The sequence below is a fragment of the Culex pipiens genome, chromosome 3, assembly GCF_016801865.2.
Source record: "Culex pipiens pallens isolate TS chromosome 3, TS_CPP_V2, whole genome shotgun sequence".
Classification (NCBI taxonomy): domain Eukaryota; kingdom Metazoa; phylum Arthropoda; class Insecta; order Diptera; family Culicidae; genus Culex; species Culex pipiens.
Genome location: NC_068939.1, coordinates 122,576,263 through 122,599,580, shown reverse-complemented (window position 1 = coordinate 122,599,580; position 23,318 = coordinate 122,576,263). Strand labels below are relative to the sequence as shown.

The 23,318-nt window shown below is 45.0% G+C and overlaps 2 protein-coding genes across 4 annotated transcripts in view; one reads left to right on the top strand and one right to left on the bottom strand.

Moving 5' to 3' along the window:
- Positions 1-23,318, top strand: part of LOC128093425 (uncharacterized) — an 88,658-nt gene that overhangs the window by 10,601 nt on the left and 54,739 nt on the right. The window contains exon 2 of one of the 2 annotated variants that reach the window (XR_008212454.1): positions 396-808. Coding sequence is in view for 1 of the 2 variants with exons in the window: in XM_052710130.1 (XP_052566090.1) it covers positions 396-724 (329 nt within the window). In the remaining variant the exon portion in view is untranslated. Of the gene's footprint in view, positions 1-395; positions 2,318-23,318 lie in introns of those variants that run through there. The other variant, XM_052710130.1, reaches the window with a different exon arrangement.
- Positions 1-23,318, bottom strand: part of LOC120413068 (nuclear receptor subfamily 2 group F member 1-B) — a 73,129-nt gene that overhangs the window by 12,652 nt on the left and 37,159 nt on the right. For both annotated transcript variants that reach the window (XM_052710128.1, XM_052710129.1), the window contains exon 3: positions 21,914-22,456. In XM_052710128.1, coding sequence (XP_052566088.1) covers positions 21,914-22,456 — 543 coding nt within the window. The remainder of the gene's footprint in view (positions 1-21,913; positions 22,457-23,318) is intronic.

Sequence of the window (23,318 nt, the reverse complement as noted above, 5' to 3'; positions counted from 1 at the left end):
CAGAAGTGAATTGCCCTTTGTTCTAAACTAATAATTAACGTGAGGGGTGATTCAAAATGCTTGAGCTCCTTCAGTTTGACAGCTCTCGACCAGTGTTGCCAAACAAACAGCGCATCTCTGAATGTAATCAATGAGTTCATCAAAATGTATCCATTTCTCATAAAAAGCAACTGATCACAGTCCCATCTCGCATGATCTCCCCCTCTTGCGTTACAATACCCCAGTGAAAAGAACATCCGCGCCGTAGTAGAAGTGATCAATTTGTTTAGCGCAGCTTTTATAATTTGTAGTGATTTATGAACTCTTAAATTTACTTCTTTGTAGTTTGTTATGTTTTGTTGTTATAAACAACATTAACAACAATCTTTATACTGCTCGTTCCCCTCTTCCCATAGCTGCTTGCGAAGACCTGGTGGTGCTTCCCTACTCGTCCTCCTCCACCGCCTACTGCGAAGACCCGCTGACCAGCCAGGCAACAGCAGCCGATCTGTCTACACGGCTTCCTTGGATACCCGTAGCAGCAAACGATAGGGAATCTCAAGAGGAGGAGGCCAAAGAAAGGTGCTGGTGCTGTCAGCTTGACGGAGCAGGCGAAGGAGAAGAGGAGGAGAAATCACCAATGATTAAAGCTATAAAAACGCGTTACTTTTCAAAGAGAGCGAACAGCTCAACTACAACAAACCACGGCGAACTCGAGGGAAAAAAGGAAAGCAAAGATTTCTGAAGAGCAAAGCGACGAAGTGAAGGAGGAGGAAGAAGGAGCAACAACTGGCCAGTCAGCCGTGGAGATTCGACAACAGAACACAAGGTAAACACCTAATTTATTATCCACTTCAGCGGCTCGAGAGTGGGCCCCTCGGACTTTGGCAAGTGGAGAGCGTAGAAGGAGGAATATTTTGAATATTTTCGATTATCGCGTGCCGTCATACCTCACGAGTACCGCACTCATCTAGTGGGCTATGGAACTCGCGCAGATCTAGTGATCTGTTTTGCGGGGTTGTCACCCCCCTTGCGCGCCTAAATGACAGGAGTGCGATTTCGAAAGGTTGTTGACGCGACTACCGTAGAGGGGCACTTCAGAACACGAAAAACGACAAAACGTGCCAGATAAACCTATTTACAATAGTTTACATCACAACAAATGTCAAAACAGAACAAAGGCCGTAAAGCTGCGCTTTTCAAAAAGGTAAACAAACACCGCGTGGAGACAAAAGATTCTAAACATTTCGGGGCATTAGCTTCGGCGGCGCTCACTCTCTCAAAATAACAATGACGGTTATTAGTTCAGAACTGCGTCTGTGAAGGAGGCAATATTTATGTCCGCCAGTTGCTCTGTCACGCTTTGTTGTTTGGAAATATCGGGTTTGTTGTTGTCAACGGGAGATCCGACGAAAAAAAGGTGCATCATGTATTGGTCAGTAATGATGGTCTTTTTGGCTCGCGCACTAACAAAACGCACTCCTTGGAGATTTATGGCCAAATTCCGGACAACAAAAAAACGGGCAGGGTTCGCTTGTGCCAGCAGCAGCTCAAGGTGTTAAATTTATAAATTGCTCACAAAAACGCAATTTTCAAAAACGTGTGACCCCGAACAGGGGAGGGAGTTATCCGAAGGCCCGAAACTTATTATGTCCACTTGAGCCGGCCCAGCGGGAGATTTTGTCATTTCCATTTATTCAATAATAAATATTTGTGTTACTCTTGTAACCTCTTCCACCCAGAGCAGTGCTGGCAGCTTCGCTGAATCACCCCCCGGTTTGACATTTGGACCGTGGGAAGCCATCGACGCAAAAAAATGGCGGCATTTTCAAACGACCTCCTCCGAGTCGTAAAGCTTTGCATATTACGCTCGCGGTGAGAATGTTGTCCGGGGGCTTCCGTTCCGTGCAAGAATCTTCCTATTTACACGTTTATTGCACGTCAATAACGGGCCGCATTAGCTCTGTGTTGATGTTGGCCATATTGCTCGAGCGCTCGGGTTGCGACCTCGCGCGGGAGCTTGTAAAACCAAGAGTCGCAGCGAGAGCTGGCAGTTCGCCAAACATAAAACTAAATCGATTTATGATTTTGTGAGGTGAAATTTATGGCTTTAGCACCTTCGGCGCAGAGGGCGCGCTTTCGGCACGCTCGGCCGTGTGACCTCACCCGGCCGTGTCATGATTCTCGACGGGCCCCCATCAAACAGCAGGTGAGATATGATTGATCCTCGATGGGGAGCCGCGCGGGTGTGACCCTGAAATTTACACGCCGAAAACGGTGGTCATAGGACGATAATGAAGAACCAACAGAGGTTGGACACTTCAAATTACTGTGAACTACCCCCCGTTTGGGAGACTGGCAACTTTGTCAACGTTTGCAAACTGAAAATTTTCAAGATTTTTAGTGACGCGCCCCTAGGGCCTTAACTTTGTAAACAATGTTTGACAGCCGAGGGGTACGACAATGCTCGTGAGCCATCTTCCCCAGCCGTCTATGCGTCTAATGTGTTAATCACATTAACGGATCGTATCATGGTGTCGCACTTTCAAAAATAACGTTGATAGATTTCTTCTTCTCCATCAACCCTAACCTCAATTTTCGCAAATCATCGCCGTACGGCGACGGCCAGCGCTGCGAAGCTTTGATTTGACAACCACCGCGTGTCCGCCATCTTGCGTGGCCCATTGTGTACGTGTCAAAATATTGTTTTCTATTTCTTCACAGCTGACGGGAGGCCTGATTGGGACACCCCCTTGCTGGGGTTATCTCGTGCTGCTAATCAGCCGGTGGAGAGTCACAGCAGGCGCGTAAAGATCTCCCCGCACCGCCCGGCCGATGATGACGGCGCACAAGTTTCGCTCTTAAAGCCTACTACTGCCCGTTCCGTCTGAGGCTTTTGGAGGTTAGGGAGAGAATTAGGGTTATCGCCGGGTTGCCATCGCGCGTCCAAGGTGTGAACGACGAGCCGGGGCTCACCGCTCCGCGGGTGAATAAATCATTAATAATTAACTAATCGGACGCAGTATTTACACTTCATTCTTGCGGGGGCCAGCTGATTAATGGCACTCCCGCGCCCTCTAGATCGTATCGGGGCCCGTGTACTCAACAAATCAGGCCGCTTCGGGCTGCTCGATCTCGAGAAACGACTACCTGATTAATCGACTTCGCGCGAGGAAGATGATTCGATATCGGAATCAGCAGTTCTTCAGGGAGATCGAATCCCACCCCTGCTGAGTTTGCTCTTTGTTATTGTTGGGGCTTTCTTCGCGCTATTGATTGCTGATCAAGGAGCAACTTCAACCCTGTGTTTGGCATTACTACGCTTCTTTGAGGTTAGGTAGACTTGGAACAGCTATCTGTCAAACGCAGGGCTGCATAACACTTGATTAAAGCTCGATAATACTTTTCCAAGGGGGTAGCTACTTATTGCAAAGTGTCAAATTGACGTTTTGTCTCAGAAAAAGAAACTGTCAAATATTTGTTTTCTTTTAAACTTTTTTTTTCTACTACAACTTGTAGTTATGATTTTTCGAACACCCCTCGTTCCGCGAGGAATCCGTCCGAAAATCACCTCATTAACTGCCCAATTCACCCACCGATCCGGCATTCGTCCGCCGCTTTCTCGCTCTTTTCAGGCCCAATGACAATCAATTGATCGTAAACGAAAAATATCTCGGATCACCATCTTCCTACCCCCCCATCATCCCCCAACCTGTCGTAAACCGGCTAAAAAATTGCACTTTTCTCGGTGTGTGGTCCCGCAGCCGCGATGGTCGGATATTAACACCTTTTTTCGAAGTTTTTTTGGGGCCTTCCACCCGCCACCTGGCTTCTTGGCAACATTATAAGAGCCCCTCGCGCGCTTTTTCGCTTGGAAGCACTTTTACGACCCCTCGGTTCTTTTTTTACGCGCGTTCCACACTGAGTTGATCGCCGGCGTATCGATCGTAACCCGGGCGCGCGCGCGCGTCAAAGAAAGATTTTACGAGCCTCATTTGTTTATCATTTCCATCGAGTGGCCCCTCGGAGCGGGTGACATTGATTGGTTGACGCGATTGTCCGGCGTGAGGGGGTGACATCGGCAAAATATGTGCATTTATTTTTTTCGGGGTTTGTTATGGTTTGAGACGGGATGGGTTATTAAATGGCGATTTGATGTTTTGCCGGTAAATTCCGGAGTTGATGGCGTGAGTCAGCAGGGTTTTGTCTTGGAGGAAGCTATGGAAATGGTCAATAAAAATAAAAGCTTTGAATTCATGGGGTTCGTCACTTGATTCCAACAAGTCTCCTAATGACAGCTTCTACAGAAAATTATTATCCCCTTGATTTGACAGTAGGTTAATGAGACATTCTGTTCAACTACATTTAATACCAATTTAATCAGAATTTTCAAAAGATCGAAACCTTGGATGTAACGAAGCAGCTCATCCCGCTCAGATCCAATGTAAACATTCAATACCCTACACTTTGGCAAAACTGAACCAGCATTGTTTACAAACAATAATCAGCTGATTCACATGTTGCCAAATTTGTTTTGTTTGCCAACAATGCTTAGCAGTGTGCCGAGGGGTGAGTCAGTTCAGTGACATTGAACTACTAATTCAACCACAATGTTTCAAAAAGACGAAACCTTGGATGCAAACAAGTAGTTGATTCTCATACTCGATGAAAACATTCACTTTATTGCGATTTGGCAACAATCAATCTGCATTGTTTACAAACAATAATCAGCCGATTCACATGTGGACAAATTCGTTTTGTTTACCAACATTACAGAGCAGAGTGTCGAGGGGTCGGTCACTTGTTGTTACTGAGATGTTTTATGCATCTGAATTTCTTCTCAAGTCCCGGTTGGGAAGCCGCCAAGTCGTTCAAAGCGATTAAGTTCTGCTTACAAGCACAATGTCGACTCGACATTATCCGACTTAATTTTTATTGCAGATTACAAATTCCTAGGGAGCTTTCCAAGTCAATCCCAGTCCATAAATCAAGGCTCCCACTATCAGCACCGGGCTAAACCTTCCCGATAGTGGCGACATCTACCCGGCAAAACTCCCACGGCGGAGGATCCCTTCCGGAACCGACCGCACAAAACGCAGGTGTGATTTATAGCACCAATAAAACGCCTAGAGCGATACCGGGTGCCAACCCGTTAAACATTCTATACATCTCGATTCTCCGCTGCTCAGCACTAATGTGATTAACTTTAAGTATTTAACAAAACGGATTACGGCTCAGCGGTTGGCCACCATCATCATTATCATCGTCGTCGGTCCCTGGCGGTAACCTGGCGCGGCGGTAGCCGTGTTTAGCCGCAGCAAAACAAGCTTAAGCTCTTCTTCCTTCTTTTGTAACGCAAAACTGCTGCTGCTACTTCTTCTGGACGGCTTAAGCCCAGGTAGAGTGGTCGTCATTTTTCATCACCCAAACGAGCCCGGCGCACCTGGGAGGACTGGGAGGATGCTCGGAGAAGGCAGAGGAGGACGACAACAAAAACTGTTTTGTCATCAAACGAGCTGATCCTGGGGATGTTGGTTTTTCCTTCCTTTCTGAGCGATAAGTTAATCCGGAGGATCTTGGCCGGCCGGTCGGCCGGCATGCAAACCGCACCGGACCGAAGAAGTGGCCCAAGCGATCGGAAGATGCGATAATTGAATGTGCTTTGTCGCCGCACGTTACGTCAAGATTTTCCGAGTACGGTTCTTTGACCTCCCGGACAGATGTGCCGAGCAGTTCTTTGCGCAAGATGATCGATAAACAGGATTAGGATTAAGCTCACAATGTCACCGGATCATCTGCGCTGCAGCTGACTGCGCTGACAGCTGGACTCGAAAAATTGACATTCTGGACACGAAATCGCATCTCGATGCGACTTCGCGCAAAAGTCGCTTGACAATTTTCTCACGCATAACTCGCGTGAGACGTGATACATCAGCGATGTATGAGCAGCATCCCGCGTGGATGCACTCGCGCAAGACTCTTCCGAAGAAGTTCGGGAAGCTGTGTGCAGTGTACCTTCCCGCGACGACGACGACCACATTATTACATTATGCAAATTAATCATATTTGCAAGATTTATTTGCTTCTTGCGCGCGGTTCGCGACTTCTTCGAAAAAACAGGAGGGGGAAAATCTGCAAGGAAAACGAACCGGGGTTCGTTCTGCGAAAGAAACAATGAAATTCACATTATCGATATCGTTCGAGAGAGAGAGAAAGAAAAAGAGATTTGAGCGCGTGGAGAAGGTGGGAAACGTTTGCGATTACAAGAGAGTTGTGGTGAAGGTGGAAACGCAGAGTTCGAAAACAGTCGAAGTTAGAAAAGAAAACATGTTTTTGCTTGTTAGAATTATTAATCTTAAACGAACTAGCGAATATGCGGTTCAGGTTAAAGTTCGGTCAATTACTGGCATTGGCACACCCCTCGAAAGTCTGCCTATGTTAGTAAACAAACAAATTCACTGTTGTTGTCATTGGCCTGTTTGACATGTGACCGAAGTCCCTGCGAGGTCCTTCAAAAATTGTCTAAGTTGTTGAACTCGCATTGACGCACCCCTCGGAAAACTGCTTTTCCATTGTTTGTAAACAAACCGTTTCAGTGTTGCCAATTTCAACAACCTGTTTGACACATCACTGGAGTACCTTAGAGTGGTCCTTCAAAGTTGCAATTCCTCTGCGTTTTCACCTTTATCAACTTAGAGGAGAGAAAAAATCGGATTTATTCTCGATAAAGTCGGCGACAGACTGCAAACTGTCACGCGCGTGGAGTTTCCTCCTCATCTCCTGGCACGGTTCAGTTGATCTTGGAGCGCGCGCGGAATGCTAACGAGGCTTCAATTTGTGCCCACGCAGCAAATGATGTGATTTTTTGCATTTCAAGGAGGGATGAAAAGAAGTGTCAAGGGTCGTGGAAAGTGGAATATTTTGTAAGGGAATTTGTTTCGAATAAAAGTTGAAGAGTTGGAGCAAGTGAGTGATTGTAATTTGATTCGTCAGGTATTGTAGGTTAATTTTGAAGAACTGTCAAAAACAGTGTTGTCAGTGCTTGTAGATCCTTGCTGGATCCGGCCTAAAAACAAATTTGAGAGTGGCAATCCTCTTGGTCGACACCTGAATTTGACAGCTCATGTGTGAAACTTAACATTACCTGATGATTAAATGACCTTGAACATCGCAAAGCTGCTCAAAGAATGAGGTAACGCAATGTCGTGCCCGCAAACTGTCAGTGAAAATTGCAGCTGTCAACTTTACCGAAGAGTTCAAAGCGATCCTGCAGCTAAAAACTCCAATTTCAAAGGCTACCTGCTACAAGGCGCCTACTTGAACTCTGGCACCGCCGAGTTCGGCCCACCCACGACGAAGTCGACCAACTTAATTGGTCGATATTTGTTAATCGCACAACCGCGCACACGATTGGCACGTATAAATAATCGCAATAAATTTCCTCGCTGCTCATTCCAAACCGTTTCGCGCTCGTGACGATGTTCCATCGTCGATGATGATTATTTTGATGGGGATGCAAATTTTTCCCCCAAAAAAGAGTAAGCTTTTGGGGTGCCATGTTTGGAGCGGGGCGGCGAATGCTAATGAGACCGCGGGTCCCCGGGGCCAAACGGTTATGTATTTTTATTTTCAATTTTCTCCCCACCGAAAAGAAGAGTCAATCGCCGAGGAATCGATTTAGCATAAATCACGGTGCTCATGGGGAGGAAATCGGCCGGGGGATTCGGTTTTGTTTTGGGGTCCCCCCCTCGTGATCTGCTCTTTTCGCCTATTAAAAGACTTTTAATCGATTTAATCAGTCGTCTGGCAGGCAATTTGTACGGTCGTAAAACGCGATCGTTAAATCGGGTGACACCGCGTGCCGCCGCGAGTCGTTGTCGCCACGGTGATCGTCTAGTGACCTCCGCGATCAAATAGACCATAGCGTTGGCCGATCTTAGACGCCGCCGCCGTCGTTAGGGTCGTTATCTAGCATATGTCGTTTGCACCTTATATTTCTTGTCCATCGGTTGACAGTTAGATATGATTTTAAATGTCCTTCTTGGAATCAACAACGTCAGACGGATATTGGGCGATTTCGTCGAAATGAGTCAAAATTACTCAGATTTGGTCAAAATCGAACCTACTCACGAATGAGTAGTCAAAGCAAGTGTCAAATTTGGGTGAAACAACTCTGATCTAAACAAAAAATGAGTAAAATTCAATCAAAATTTGACATCCGCCTTATTCAACTTATTCATTTCTGAGTACCTTTTGACATTGTTGACAATGTTTTGACAGATGAGCTTATTTTTTGACAAAAATTCAAAGGTAATGAAAGAAACTCTGTAAAAAATTTCACTTTGACTCAAATATGACCACATCAGCAATCGCTGAGCTGGGCACAGGTCGCGACCGATTCGGTTTAATGGTCACTGATCACTTTGTTGGGTTTCACGAGGTTCAGACACGGGGATCGAGGCCACGCACCTTTATGGTATCGGTCGGTGCCAAAACAAAGCCAACCCGATCGCATGCGGGGCGTTTTATGGGGGTCGATCGTCGTAAAAAAAGCGAATCGTCGTCGCCCTGGAATCCGGATGAATTGGCCAAGTGGAATCTGGCGTTAGGGATGCTCATTTGAATCAAAAAATTTGGGATGGAGGCGAATTTTTGCGTTTTTCGTTGAGACTGAAAATCTCTCGAATAGACCTTAGGCTTAAGGGCATCTCCATCGTGGTTTGAAACGACTTTGGTTGACTTCTCAAAGTGGAGATGCTCTTACTTTTTATTATGATTTTCGGAAAACGAATCAATATCACAATTCGCGTATTTTAACAAAAAACAATATAAATCGAATATTAAGGGCATCTCCGCCGTGGTATGCACATTAAACAACTTTGGTTTGTATGCTTTTGAGTTGGAGATGCCCTTACTTTAAATTATAATAATTAAAAAAAGTTCAATTACGTTGCGTTTACTGCAGGAAGAGCAGCCACAATAAAAAAACAATTATTGAGGGCATCTTCATCGTGGTTTGCAAATAAAACATTATGATTTTTTTTTTTTGATTCACATTTTATGAAAATTTAACAACTTTTGTTTTTGTCTCTTTAGGTGATGATGCCCTAATTTCAAATTACAATTATCTTAAAAATAATAATTGATATCGCGTGGCGATTACTGCAGGATGATAATCACAACAATACAATTTTCAAGTTCAAATATTATGGCATCTCCACTGAAAATTAATCCATTTATGTATGTTAAGCTCTTAAGGTGGTGATGCCCCAACTTTTAAAAAATAAATTATAAAAAAAACATAAGCATTGCGTTTACTGCAAGAAATTAACCACAATAAGATCAAATATTGAGGGCATCTCCACCGTGATGTGCCAATTTCAAAAATGGGATTCTATCTCTCGTAGTGGAGATGTTCATGCTCTTAATTCTGATTGTTCAAAATTAACAATTTAAAACAATTTAAAGACTGTAGAGTGATTAATCACAGTGATTAATTGTACATATTAAGGACATTTTCACCGGTAGCAAAATACACTATTTTAAAATTTACTTTTTAGGTGCCTTAACTTTTATTGCAATATTTTTTCAGGATGACGAATCACAAAAAAAAACTAATATTAAGGGCATTTCCACCGTGGTATGCAAGTTTTGGCTGTTATCTCTTGAGATGGAGATGCCCTTACATAAAATTTTGATTATTTTGATTAAAACGAATTTTAATTGCTTTGCTTTTATTGCAGGCTGGATAATTAAAAACAACAAAATTTAAATATTAAGGGCATCTCCACCGTGGTAATCTGTTGGAGTGGAGATGCCCTAACCTTGTTTTTTTCTGAAAATATGAGCTCAAATCAAGATTTGAATTGTGTTTTTAATATTTCTTCCTTTTTCAAAATTGCAAACCTTAACTCAAACTCATAAATCATAGCAAAATGGGGTCCACTCTTCAAGCCGATTTCGCACAAATTCCTAACCCCTAACGAGTTCCAGATTTCCACCGGCCCAAACGACCCACATCCGGTACCGTTTCGGACCGTCTCCTCGGTGACCAATATTGACCACGAAATCGCCCTCCCCGGGTACGCACACCCCGGCGGGGGGCAATAATTGTCAAACATTTATACATCGTTTTATTGCACTTAGCATAAATTATAATCTCATTAAACGCGGCCTGATCCGACGGTCGTAATTCCGCGCGCCAAGAACTGGCCACCGCGCGACAATGGCCATTTCCTTAAACAACAAAAATCTGAGGCACTACTCTGCGCCGGCGGTCGTAAAAGCGCCGAACACAGTCGGCGTGATTTTAACGACCCTAAACAACCGCGGCCAAGATGGTCGTCGGTGGTTCCGGGGAGTTGAGCATCTCTCCCCGCGTCATCCGTAATAAAACTCGAAATAAAAGCAAAATTTAAATAATTTTCCAATAACATAAAATCGATTAAACGCTGAACCTGTTTGTTTTAATTGAAAATTAATATCGCTGGACGCGAGATCGCGTCCAGAACGGATTTCGGGCAACGGAGAACCTCTCTCGAAATGAAATGGTAAAACGCATTTCACCTTAAGCCGATATCTGATTTCCTTGGAGGTTGTCAACCGTGGGGCCTTTAAGTATCCATTAGGCACTTAATTTACAGCTTTTTATTCGTTATTTTTATAGTTTTATGATTGCATTATTGGGTGGATTATCTGCGGCGCGGAACCGAACTCCGCGCGCGGGAGATGAGCCCCGGAGTTATTATTATGGTTATTGTGCTCGGTCTAAGTAGGGGCCGGATTTTGGTTCGATTTTTTTTTGGAAAACACTTGCCTCCGCGTATCAGACAAGTTACGACGGAAACTCAGTGAGTTTCGAGTAGATCCAACGATAGCATTCATCATTGATACCGCAACACATTTGTTTGGGGTTCAGAAAGTTGGAAGCGGCTTCTGCACTTATTTCGGAACGATACGCCTTTGAAGGTTTACCGCGTCACCGTTTTGGGCAACTCCATGTCGAGAGAAATTTGGACTCAAAGTTGGTTGATTTGCCACCTGCGGTGGAAATGCACTTAGCAATTTCAATTGCACCCAGAATCATCGGTGCGTTAAACGCGACAAAGTGGGGCTGGTCTGACTGATCCACTATCTATAGCGTTACCATCTAGAAGTGCATTAAAAATTTGAGTCACTTAAGATGTAAACAAACAATATATCAGTCCTAAGAATGATGTATACGCACGTTCAGGATCACTCAGTTAGCGAATTTCACAGAGAGTTCTACGAAAACTGAGTGATTTGAAATTTACTCATTTCTAAGTATGTTCGGTTTTGACAAAAACTGAGTGATTTTGAACGTGCGTGTACTGTTTGTTTACGTCTTTGCTTAATCTGATTTGACGTTTCGCAACCACGCAGTGCTGCCAGTAGCATCGTTTCTTTCCCAAAACCACAAATTTCTACAAGCTCAGGTAGACCTGCCAAAGTTACACGCGGTAATCTCACACCATTCGTCTTCCATGACAAACGACCGTTTACATGAAATATTGCCCTGACGGCGGCGGCCAATTCTTCCCGAAATGACCGTAGCCAAGAGCGCGGAAGCATCCCACCAATCCGTTTCACTGTATCTTCCCGACGACGACGACGACGGTGCCATTGTTGTGTGGTTTATGCAAAAATTTAAGCGTGAAATATTGGAAACAATAACACACACACCCCGGATGGGGAGTTCTTCCGCAAGGCCGTGTCGGAACCGGCCAGGTCCTCCAGGTCGTCATCATCGTCGTCGTCCGTTCCGCTCCATAAATATAATCGATATATTTATTATTTTTTCATTTCCCGGGAGCAAAAATAACACCTCGGCGTGAGTTCACGCCGCTCATCGCTTGTGGCCTAGTGGCCCGGCCCTGGAAGTCGTCCAAAAGAGTACAATAACCAAGTCGGGTTCGCAAAAAAACCGAGCAGTCCTAGCAGGCGTTGAAGTCACAGGACACTGCTGACACGACAAGCGGTTTTTGGCCAGTGCCAACTTCGATGAGGTGGAAAGCCACAAAACCGAAAATTGATAATGCCTTCATGCGTGTGCCGGTCACCAGAGTAATGGCCGCAGCAGTAGGCCTTGGTAACAAAAAACCGAGTCCCCGGGCAGGAGAGAAATTAATAATATGGCTTACCGGGGGATTAGGCTTTTCTAGGGCCTGAACTTCGCGCGGGTAGCCGCCGCAATGGCCACCTGGTGGCGCTCCTGCGGGTAGCCAAGTGGAAAAGGATTTTGTTTGTTGTTGTTTCTGGCCCGGCGCACGCTCAACGGTGGCGATTTGTGCCTGCCGGAATTTTGAATAGTTAGGGGAGTGTGACTTCTAGTTGTGGTTCAAAGAATTAAATTGGCAGCACAGCCTGCAACAAACTGGCAAAGTTTGTTTACGTTTAGCGCTACACGCTGAAAAGAACCCAACCAACTGTTGAGTTTAAGACACTTTTGCTGCATGGGCCAGCAATTCCAAGTCCCACAATTGCCCACTGTCCCCTGTTCCGGGAAGGCCTGTTTGGAGGGCCAATAGGCTGAACGGCCGGGCCTCCGGGATCAGCGAAAACAAAAACCGCCCTGGAATAACATGCCACTATCGGCTGGTGGGCTCGCACGATGACTTTTCCGGTCATCCACGGCGAGGATTGTTCCCGCCCTCCCCCTCAGGACTTCCCGGATGACCGAGCGCTGGCCAGCGCTAGGGATTATTTTATTTTATTATATTTAAGGTGATTAAGGTTAGGTTCAGAGGGTGCCTCGATGGCGTATCTGGCAGTACTCCAACATTGGTGTAATTGCATGTTATGATGTATGGCCGGCGGTGAACCGTTTCGAGAGCTGGAGGTGGTGGCGCCGCCGTAGGCCGCGGCAGATCCGATTTGTGACAATATTTGTCATCGCCGGTGCCTGCTTATCCTCGGGCCGCTGATGTGTGGGACTTTTTGACAGTTTGTAATCACATTACGAGATTAAACCGATGAAACTTTGCCTCCCCGGGACGTAACCCAAGGTTCTGACAAAGTGATGATGGACTTAGCGACTTTGTCGGGGGCTGACCTCGCGCGCGGTGTCAGTAGGCTTCGCAAAAGTAGGCCACTTTGAGCGGCCTACTGTCAAAATTTGACGCGATTTTAAACCCCGCTGCACTTGACGTGTTTCCCGAAATCCCCAATGAAATGAAAATATTTTCATTAGCATTATTGGACGCACTCGGCAAACATCCCGCCCGAAAAACCCGTGTATGCACGGCGAACGCAAACATAACCCAACTTTTTCCGGCGCCAAACAAATGTTCAATTTCGTGAATCCGTTGAGCATACACCACGCGATGACTTTTCGATGGCCTCGGCTGGCAACACTGCCGACCACTTTTTTCCACACCACAATTTAATGATAAAATTGTTTGTGCTCGGTCGCACTCAAACAGGCGGAAGGAAAATAATGATAACAATATCGGTTGAAATTAAATAAAAATATCAAACGCGCTTAACCCTCGGATGCCACACCGCGGAAACAACCCTCATTTCCGACCCAAGCTGACACCCCTGCCGGCACAAAATTTTGCAGGGCTGTCACAAAGGAACGGGGTTAAATTTTGGGCGCACCCACTCAAGCTGAATGTTATTGTTTTGTTTATCTTCTTAATTTGATTTGGTTTGCGGCGCTCGGTGAAAAACGAGTAAAATATGATCTCCCGCTTTTTATTTACGCGTGTTCATCCAAGTAGGCGATTCGGCCGGAAAGAACCGCGACGAGAAGCTACGCTAATGCGATTTTTGGTTACTGCTGAGGAAGTTGGTGCGTTTTTTTTAAATTAAGATAAAATGAATGGTCTTGAAGGAGTTTGTGGATTTTCCACGTGACTGAATTGGCACGGTGAATTGAGTTTCTTCAATTTCAATGATTATGTTGGATGGCAACACTGCTGTCAATTTTGCTGAACACGATCATTCAAAAGTAAACAAGTCAAAATGTATTCGAATTAAAAAAATTTCTTATGGATCGATTCACTTAAATTAAATTGTACTTATCTTTGGGCAGGTCTCAATTTTGTGGGAATTTATTACTACTTTTTCGATTACCCGAAATTTGTAAATTGTTACCATCAAAAACTGTCAAACTATAAAACTGCCTACTATAAATAAAAAAGAGAAACTAAATCTCCCTATTATTGGTTTACTTTCTGGCAAATAAACTTCATTAAATTTTAATAAATATAAAGGATGGCATCACTGCTCTCAATTTCAGTAAGCACGTTCAATAGGGTGGGTACGTTTTTCAAAAAGTTCTCGGATCAAGTTTTAGTATGGTTCCCCTTGTAGGGCATACCCATAGGGACTTTCATGCCAAATATCAGCTCATTTGATTGTAAACTGGCTGCGCGCATCAGGGTTAAAGTTTACATGGAAATTACTATGGGAAATTGGAACTTTTTGTTCAAACGCTCCTACAGGTCTGGGAAAATCACGCGCCAACTTCTGGTATGGTCAGGCCTATGGGGAATGGTCTGGAGAACACTTTTCCCGAAGAGAGCATATGGATTCGTTGTCCCTAGACCTGGCGCATCGGCAAACAATCCGATGTCTCCGGAATCAACGGTTTTCCCTCAAAAAGCATCAAATTTTCCTTAGCATGCTATGAAAGCTTGATGAACACCGCGACGCCATACGTCAGGCAGCTACCACGTGGTTGAAATATTGTAAAAAAAATACAAATTTGCTAAGCAAAGATCCTGAATTCGACTAAATAATATCAGGATTACTCGAAATGTACATTTTCTAGTTAAAAGAAGGATTGCAATTAAATATTCCAGCCGTTTCTCACCCACGTGGTAGCTGCCTGACGTATGGCGTCGTTCAACCAAAATCACCTGAATTTGGTCACAATCGGACTCAAAAGAAAAAAAATTAAGATGTGTATTTTGAACCGATTTTAGTTAAAGTTAAACGTTGCTTAAAGTGGCGTAGATCATCATTAATTTTGTATGAATCTCACTCATTTGAATTCCATTTTATAAACATACTGAAATTCGCTTTTATCAGCTGTTTTTTTCAAGATAGAATTTTTTTTTTATTTTAAATTTTCCCAAGTAACATTTTTAGCTGGGGGTGGGGGGGGGGGGAGTGATGACGCAAAATTGTCATATTATCACTCATAAAAAATTGCGAAAGTACCTTCAGTTATGCGTTACAGGAGGGGTAGGGTGATACGCTCATCTGTTACGATGTGTTACGAAGGGGGTGAGAGGAGGGGGTTCAAAAATCCAAAATTTTGCATTACGTTATAAAAGAACGCTCACTTAGATTTTTTTCCAAAATCAAAATTAAGCAGAACTGTTTTAAGAGCACTGTTGCTAGTAAACCATGTCATATGACAATTTAGAAACATTACAAAATGCAAGATTTGAATTTTTCATCTTTCTTTGAAAACTTGAGCTAAAGTCCTGGTTTGTCGTTTCTGAATTCGGATATGAATAATAAGGTGATTTTTACTGATTTTTAACATTGTTTGGTCAAAAATGGTGAGTTTATGTTACCTCCGTTTTATCAGTTGCATTGTTGAACAAATTTAAGCAATTTTGATTTTTTGAAAGTTTTTGCAGTGTTGCCAACAAATCATTTAAAAACATTAAATCGTCTCAAAACCAAAAGTTTATCATATTTTTTTGCTTTCTTTTCAAACAACAAGAAAATACTTCAATTTTCTTGTTAAGTCTTTTTTTCAAATTATATTTTTATATAAACACAGTTTTGTAATTTTGAATAGCATACTCGTTCCATTATCAGTTTTGAGAAACTTTAAATGAAACTGAATTCCTTTTTGGCTTGGTGCTGACAAAATTTATGCTATTTGAATAAGTGTGTGAAATTGTTGTGACAGCAGTGTTGCCAATGGGGTAATTTAAAAATTTCAAGGGATAATTTTAAAATCGCACAAAATTATAGAGTCAATTGCTGTCTTCCTTTCAAACATTGAATCTTAAAGTCCCTTTTCATCGAGAGTAAAACCCCCAAAATTAGAATGCATCCCAGCGTCATAACAATAAATTGAATCCAAGTCTTATCTCCCAGCCCAGGTACTAATTTGTTGCGCTTCCCCAAAATCCCCACACAAAAGGACCTGGCCTCGCAAGAAGAAACGTCGCAAACGTGAAAGTTTTAAAATGTTATCCTTTCCCTTTCCCAACTGCCTGATCACAGGGTGACATCCCGATAGTTAAAACTAATAAATTAAACTGTTTGTATGCAAGCCTGGTGCCGTGAACACAAACATTTGCACACACCTCTCTCTCTTTCGTGTCCTAATCTGGTTGAAAAAGGACGCAACGGCTTTGTTTACAGCTTATCGTAAACTAATCTTCGGGCGGTGACCTTTCCGAGGGGGTGCCCCATAAAGAGGTGGGTGAAAGTGCCAAATTTAATTTCTCCGGAATGTCAAGGCAAGCTGTGATTATTAACAAGGGGATGAGGGTGAAATTTACATACTAATGCCTTCACCCCGATTTGGCAGGATAGATATCCGGAGCAATAACCGTATCCTTTCGATTTAATAATAATTTAAACGTTTAAGGTTATGGACACATCAGAGGTGATAGTTTCATCATAACCTTTTCCGAGGAGCAAATTTGCTTGCCTAACCTTTAACAATGCCCATGGAAGCCTTCAAAACTTGGTTGGAAAAACTTCGACCTTAATTTCCCGGTGGCGTGTAGGACGGCATTACTTATGTAAATGTTGATCTGACATTTGAGCACGTCTTCGTCGGCGTTTGACATTTGACATCGCACTCGAGCGTGAGGAATGTGTTTGCTATGCCATACCGCGCGCGGTTTGAAACGAAAATTTCAATCGTAAAAGGAATGTCACGGGAAGGGTTGCTAGGGAAACGGAGGGCGAGGGTGAAAAGTCGAAAAACAATACGACGTCGTCGTGCTATCTTGTCGCACCCGCCATTTTGACGTTCCGAGAAAAACGCGTTTTAATGTTTGACCTTGACTATTCAAAAACGAGAGCATGCAATGTAAACAATAACAAACACGTTTTGTTTGGCTCACCATTCTGTGCATTGTCCCAAAGTTTGGTTGAAGTTGGTTGCTGGAGTCCCGAGTTATAATTACAAATGTTTACGGTAGTCTAGCTTGTACGTGCGACAAACGCATCCTGACTTTCCTGGCCTGAAATCCCTTTGGCCTTTTGTCGCACTTACATCAATTTTCATGGAGTGACAAGATAGCACGACAAGATTGAAACTACTTTCATATGTAAAGTGACAAAAATGCTCGGAGTTTTTTCGGTTTTTGTTGAATATCTCAGGATTGAAATCGAATTTTGGGAATCTGTGAAGGTCAAAAGGTGAGGCATTGTGAGCTGCACAAAATGGCGTTCTTAACTCAATTTGGCCCAAAATGCACGTACGACAAGTTAGCACGATGGCGACGAATAACCAAGATTAGCTGCGTGCATAATCTAGTTAGCCTTGGTGAACCCTTTTTGTGGAGATTAAAATTTGAACGAGGTTAGGGATGTGGGAGATGTTTTCGGTTTGTTTATGGATTGAAAATGTCAAATATTTATGTATTTTTTATATTCAAAAAAATGTCTGCAGCACTGGCCACTGAACTAATTATTGTCTTGTAAAATTATTAATGATTGTTTATTATAAAATATTTAATTTGGCAGCACTGCCTATTTTTTAAAATAGTGCGATGTTGCTACACTGTAATTTGAAGTTCCGGAACTTTTATCGTTTTCAGTCTGAACTTACCCAAAGTTAGATAAATTATACTCAATACTTGATGAATAAAGTCCAGCTGCCAAACGTGTGTAGACTCTACACTGTAATTTATGATTACTCAATTTCATTTTTTTTGTCAACAATCGAGTCTATTCTGGATGTTTATACGTCCAAAAAAGGTCATTTTACATTCTTTTCGGCAAATAACCATATCAGAAAGAACACTTGCTCATTTGCGTCCGTGTCGCAGCCTGCTTTACAACCCTTCCAGAGTTGAAAACAGGAAGCCTGGCTTTGTTTATCCACCACCATCACCACCTTCACCGCAAAACCAAAAGGGGTTGCGCAAACAAAAAAGTGTGAGGTTATGAATATTATTTGCGTAACCCCGCAAGTGTGCGGCGGCTGGCACGTGCCGACCTTTCAACGGGGCCACTCCGTAAAAGAGTGTCCCATCCGCACCTCCTTAATTACACCACACGCGACTCACCACTGCCATTGTCGGCGGTGGTGAGTACAAGTGTCGAGCAAATGAAGCTACAAATGGACGGCACACGACCACGACGTGACCATTTAGCCGGAAACTCCCGGAAAAACTGCGAGAGCCACCTAACCCCATCAGGCCGAACGGAGTCCCACTAATGATAAGCGTTAATCTCATTAGTTGGTGTGTTGGTTATCTGCTGGTGGAATTCCGTGGGAGGTGACGCGCTTCATGGGTTATTATTTATGGCGCTTGCCACTTACCCTTTTGACCGAACGGGGTTGGGAATTTGCGCCGGGTTAGCCCCTCCCTTTGCAGGGAAATATTTATCGGGTCATTTTATTGGTTTTTGATCGCATCGCAACGCGGTGATTTAGCGACGAGTCGAGTGATGATTTATTCACCAGAAACCCTTGCAGCAAAAGCAATACCAACTCAAAGTTGAGTAAGTGTTTTCAGCGTGTGAGTTTGACAGTCTTCAAGTCTAAAAATCACTTAGTTTTCGTTAAAACCGATCCTACTCAGAATTGATAAATAAGGCATCTGTCAGATTCGAGTGAATTTTACTCAGAAATGAAATTTATAAAATTTTCGTTGAATTTAGAGTCAAATTTTTCAGATGCCTCGTTTAATCATTTCTGAGTAGGTTTCAATTTTTAACTTATGCAATTTTAACTCAAAATTTAGTAAGTGTTGTTAACGTATAAGTTTGACAGCTAATGATTTCAGGCCAGTGTTGCTGTTCTTCAATGGGGGGTGATTCAACGCAAAGTTCGACCATTCTCAAAAGATTCTCTTTTTGGGTTAAATTAATTTAGTCATAATACCAATTAGCTTAATTTTTCCTGACTTCCTGGACCCACTTTCGCGACAAGTCTGCTCCAGTAATCCGCACCCGTCAGGCGCAAAAATGTAAACAGACGCAGACCACCACAGTGAAGGGTGGACATTTTAATTATAATTTAATTCATTTGCCCAATGAAAAGGTTAATCATCACTTATTTGCCCACTCGCGTCGTCCCGACCAGCGAAACGAGTTCACCCGCGATGGTGACACACAGCACGCGGCCACGCAATCTGTCACATTGACAGCCGGAGGAGGTGATGACGGGGGGTCCACCGTGGTTGTTTGTTGATGGACAAATTTCGCATTGTTTTGCGCGACACTCGACTGGGAAGAGAGTGGTGAAACGCGCACTCCAACGTAAATTACGTATAAAATTGCATGCCTATAAAATTACGAAAAATAGGTGCGAAAGGTCGCCGCGGCATTAGAGGAGGCCATGGCGGGGCCTGCAGGCAGAGCCTACTGCCGCCGACGCCGCATTGGCAAGGCATCCGAGCGACGTGTGAGTATTATCGCAATAAAACATAATAATCACAATAATCGTAAACGCTGGAATTATTAATACAGTAAATTTTTCGCAGAACTATAAAATTTGCAGTTTTATTGCTCGCAAAAGGGTAGATGGTGGGAGACTTGCGCAACTTGGCCGTTTTGTTTTGTTGACGCGATGGGCTTTACGGTGCGATGGTAGTCGTGACTGTCATATAAGCTGTCAAATTCAATTAGGGGTTTGGAAAGAGGTTTGCGCGGATTTGCGGATTCTTCTGGAGGGGAGCTTTGAGCCACCCCTCGTCAGATCTGAGTTCTTTTTCTAACTGCGTTGCCAATTTGGCAACGAGGGGTGATGCAACGAATTTCCGAACAATGTCGATAATTGATATCGGATTTGCCACTTCTTCGCAAATGGAACGTCCTCTTCCGGGTTTCCCCGGACATCTTCCACGAGAGCGCACCACCTCCAGATCTCGATTGATACATCGCAAGTACTGCTGCTCGGAGGCAGCTCAACCTGTGTGTGCGAGACGACTACTTCAGAAGAGGGCCTGATGAAGACGGAATATTCGCGCGGCGCGCGAGACATGAATTCATGTTTCATGTCGGTTGTTGTTTTCTACTTGTTTTGATTTTTCGCTGTTGCTTCCTCCTCCACGGTTCTGTGTCTTTCTACCCGCGGGTATCATCATCACATCTTGAGGAGGTGCTGCTGCCGCGTGACGTGGCCACAGCATGTTCCTTGGAATGACGACGACGACGGCAACTACGGGTAGCGCGAGGGAAAGGGTGTTTATTTGGAATTTTTCTTTTTTCGCAAACATTCCTGTTCGTTCTTTTTAAACTTCGGTGCGATATTTCGCAAGAATTAGGTTCTCTCGACTTTGGGAAAGCCAAAGCAGCGAGGGAAAAGTACAAGAAATGTACGTTTATTCAGTGGGGAGTAATCCGATTGAGCAATTTGAAGATACCTACGTGTCTAGAGGGAGAAAAAAGGGGGAAGACTGGCCTGCCCGGAATCTGTACGGCGGAATCAACGCGCGACGGTCTGTCTAACTTCTTCGCCTATCTACTACGCTCTCGTACTATTGCTGCTGCGGGAAGTCGGAGGAAACGATGATCTACTTCTACACTGTATCGTTTCTACCCCAATCTACCGGGTTGCGCGCTAGCGGGAAGAGGAAGCTTCTAGGGCTGCCGAAATCAGGACCGAATCCATAAATGCTCTATAGTGAAACGCTGGGTTGTTTTCTAATTGAAATTTCTCGAAGCGAATTTGGTTTATTATTTGTCTTTTGTCGTCGTACAACCTAAACTACACTACGCTAAGCACTATGGTAACGAATAAGTTAAATAAATTAAATAAATACACCAATAAATAATACTTTTTACATACTTTGCACAACCTAAGGCTAACTAAATACAGGTGGGATTATGACGATTCAAGTTTTTAACGTAACACTTTTCGAAATCGCTTTGATTCACCCCTCGGTAAATCGCGCTTTGTTTGTAAACAACAACTCAGCGTGACGTCGAGCTAGCAGTGTTGCCAAACTCGGTGAGGGGTTATTCAAAGTTCGAAACGTCATAACGCCCCCCACAATCTACCGTCTACTCCAGGACCCGTACGGAGAAAACTTGTACCCGGCGGACGTGGCCGCCGCCGCCGCTGCCACCCCCGAGAGATCCCGGTTGGCGTACGGACTAAAGATCCCACCGGTGCCGAACCCGGCAGCCGCAGCAAACGGCGACGAACCGTACGGACTGCTGCTGCTCAGGTTGACAAAGTCGTCGAGCGTGCCGTGGTAGGAGCGGGTCGGGGTCGCCTGGAAGTTGAACAGCGAGGTGGGCAGCGGCGGCGTGCGGGACGTTTGGGCCGAACTGCCAAAGAGGGCGCCCACGCCGGCCGCCATTAGCGAGCTGTTACCTGCGGCGTCCGCGCTGGGCAGATTTTGGTTGACGGCTTTGAGATCATTGTTGTTGGCGGACAACGGGGTTACGGTCGCCGAGCTGGAGCTGACGGTGGTGGTCGTTTCCGAGGGCGGCGCTCCCGTTGTGGAGGTGGTGATGGAGGGGGAGCGAAGGGAGGAGTCGGAAACGGCCACCGTCAGCGAGCCAGACGAGGACGAGCCGGACACGTTGGCCAGCGAGGAGTTCCCGCTGCTACTGTTGGTAGTGTTTAGTGTACTGTTTGGTGATAGGCTTGCAGGGTTAGTAGCGGTAAGGTTAGTCGAGGAAAGATGGTACAGCTGCATCTGTACCAGATGGATCAGGTCGGACTCGGACTGCAGGGACTGGATGGAGGAGGCGCATTTGGCGAGCAAAGCGTGGACATCCCCGAAGAGATAGTCCAGCATTTTACCTGTTGTGAATAGGACTATTGCTTTCAGACAGGAGTACTCGGCCGAATCCACGTGCAGAGCCTTCAGCTTCTCCACCTGCTCCTGGAATATCCGGATGTGGTCCATGAAGGCCACTACCCGGTCGGCGGCCATGGGGGACGCGTGCAGACCTGCCGCGGCCAACAGGGGGGCCACGTGCAGTGGCATCGAGCACTGGGACGCGTTCAGCACAAACAGTTCGGACCAGACTAGCCGCAGCAGGGCGACCTGGTCGGTCACCTGGAGATCCGGGAAGAAGGGGATGTTGCGGGCCCACTCGACCGCCGAGAACAGTAACCGGGCCGCGAGCTCGCAGATGTTGTCGATGCCCATGATGTTGTTCGTCTGCATGCACTGGCCGTACCGGGACGTCGGGTACGGTTCCGCCCGGAGCAGCAGCGAGATGTAGGAACTAAGGTACGAGTGCCCGTTGAAGCCGGTGACGGCGTCCCCGTTTGGTATCGTGTACTGGCCGTATGGCAGGCCCGGCGGTTGCGACGGCGGAACTCGACCGCGTTGCACAGCTGAAAGAAACGAAGAAAAACGAGGTTAGGAATGATTGTCTTGGACGCACAAGCACAACAAAAAACGTCGGAATTGATAATCGTCTCATTACGGATTCCGTCACGGCCACGCTGGCAATCGATTAACGCATGCAAAGTGGTTTGCTTCTTCTACGCGACGCTGAAGTGTCGCACGGTGATATTGTAATTCAATTTCATTTGTTTAGCCGCTGGCCTTAAATATTCATATTCCAAGGGCTCTCGTTTTTGCCGTGGACCCAAGCCATTTACGGAGCAAAGTTGTAGAACTGGCAACACGGATGTTGATTTGACGTTTGCCAACGTTTGTTCAAACCGAGGGGTGATGCAACGAATCAGCTCGAAAACAAGCAGAGCGCGCCTTCAGCGCTGATAATTCTACAAAGTTGTTTTATTATTACATTCTCCGCCTATAAAAAATAACGATTAGAGGAGAGTCGTACTTTGATACGGGTTATCAGCTCGTGACTGCCGCTTTTCAAGAGTAGATTACACGCGTTGAGCAGCCGCCTGAGGCCGGCCACGTTGATCCGCGGTGAACCTCGGTCAGATCTACGTGGCCCCTCCGTAGAGGCCAAATGGCGTGAGAACCTGGCATGCAACCAAGGGTCACCAAACATCGCCGCCGCCGACACTTGGATGAGTAATGATGTCAATAAAAATAAAACAAGACTCATTACACTTTTCTCGCGCCGATCGGAAGAGAGAAGGAGCGAAAAAATGACAAGACTTTGTAGTTTTTTCGCTGCGCGAAGATCGCCGCGGTGGGCACTCCGCGTACTTCCCTTTCGCATCGTCGTCGGGAAATTATGTAAATTGCGGCGCGCGGAAGAGAACATGAAAT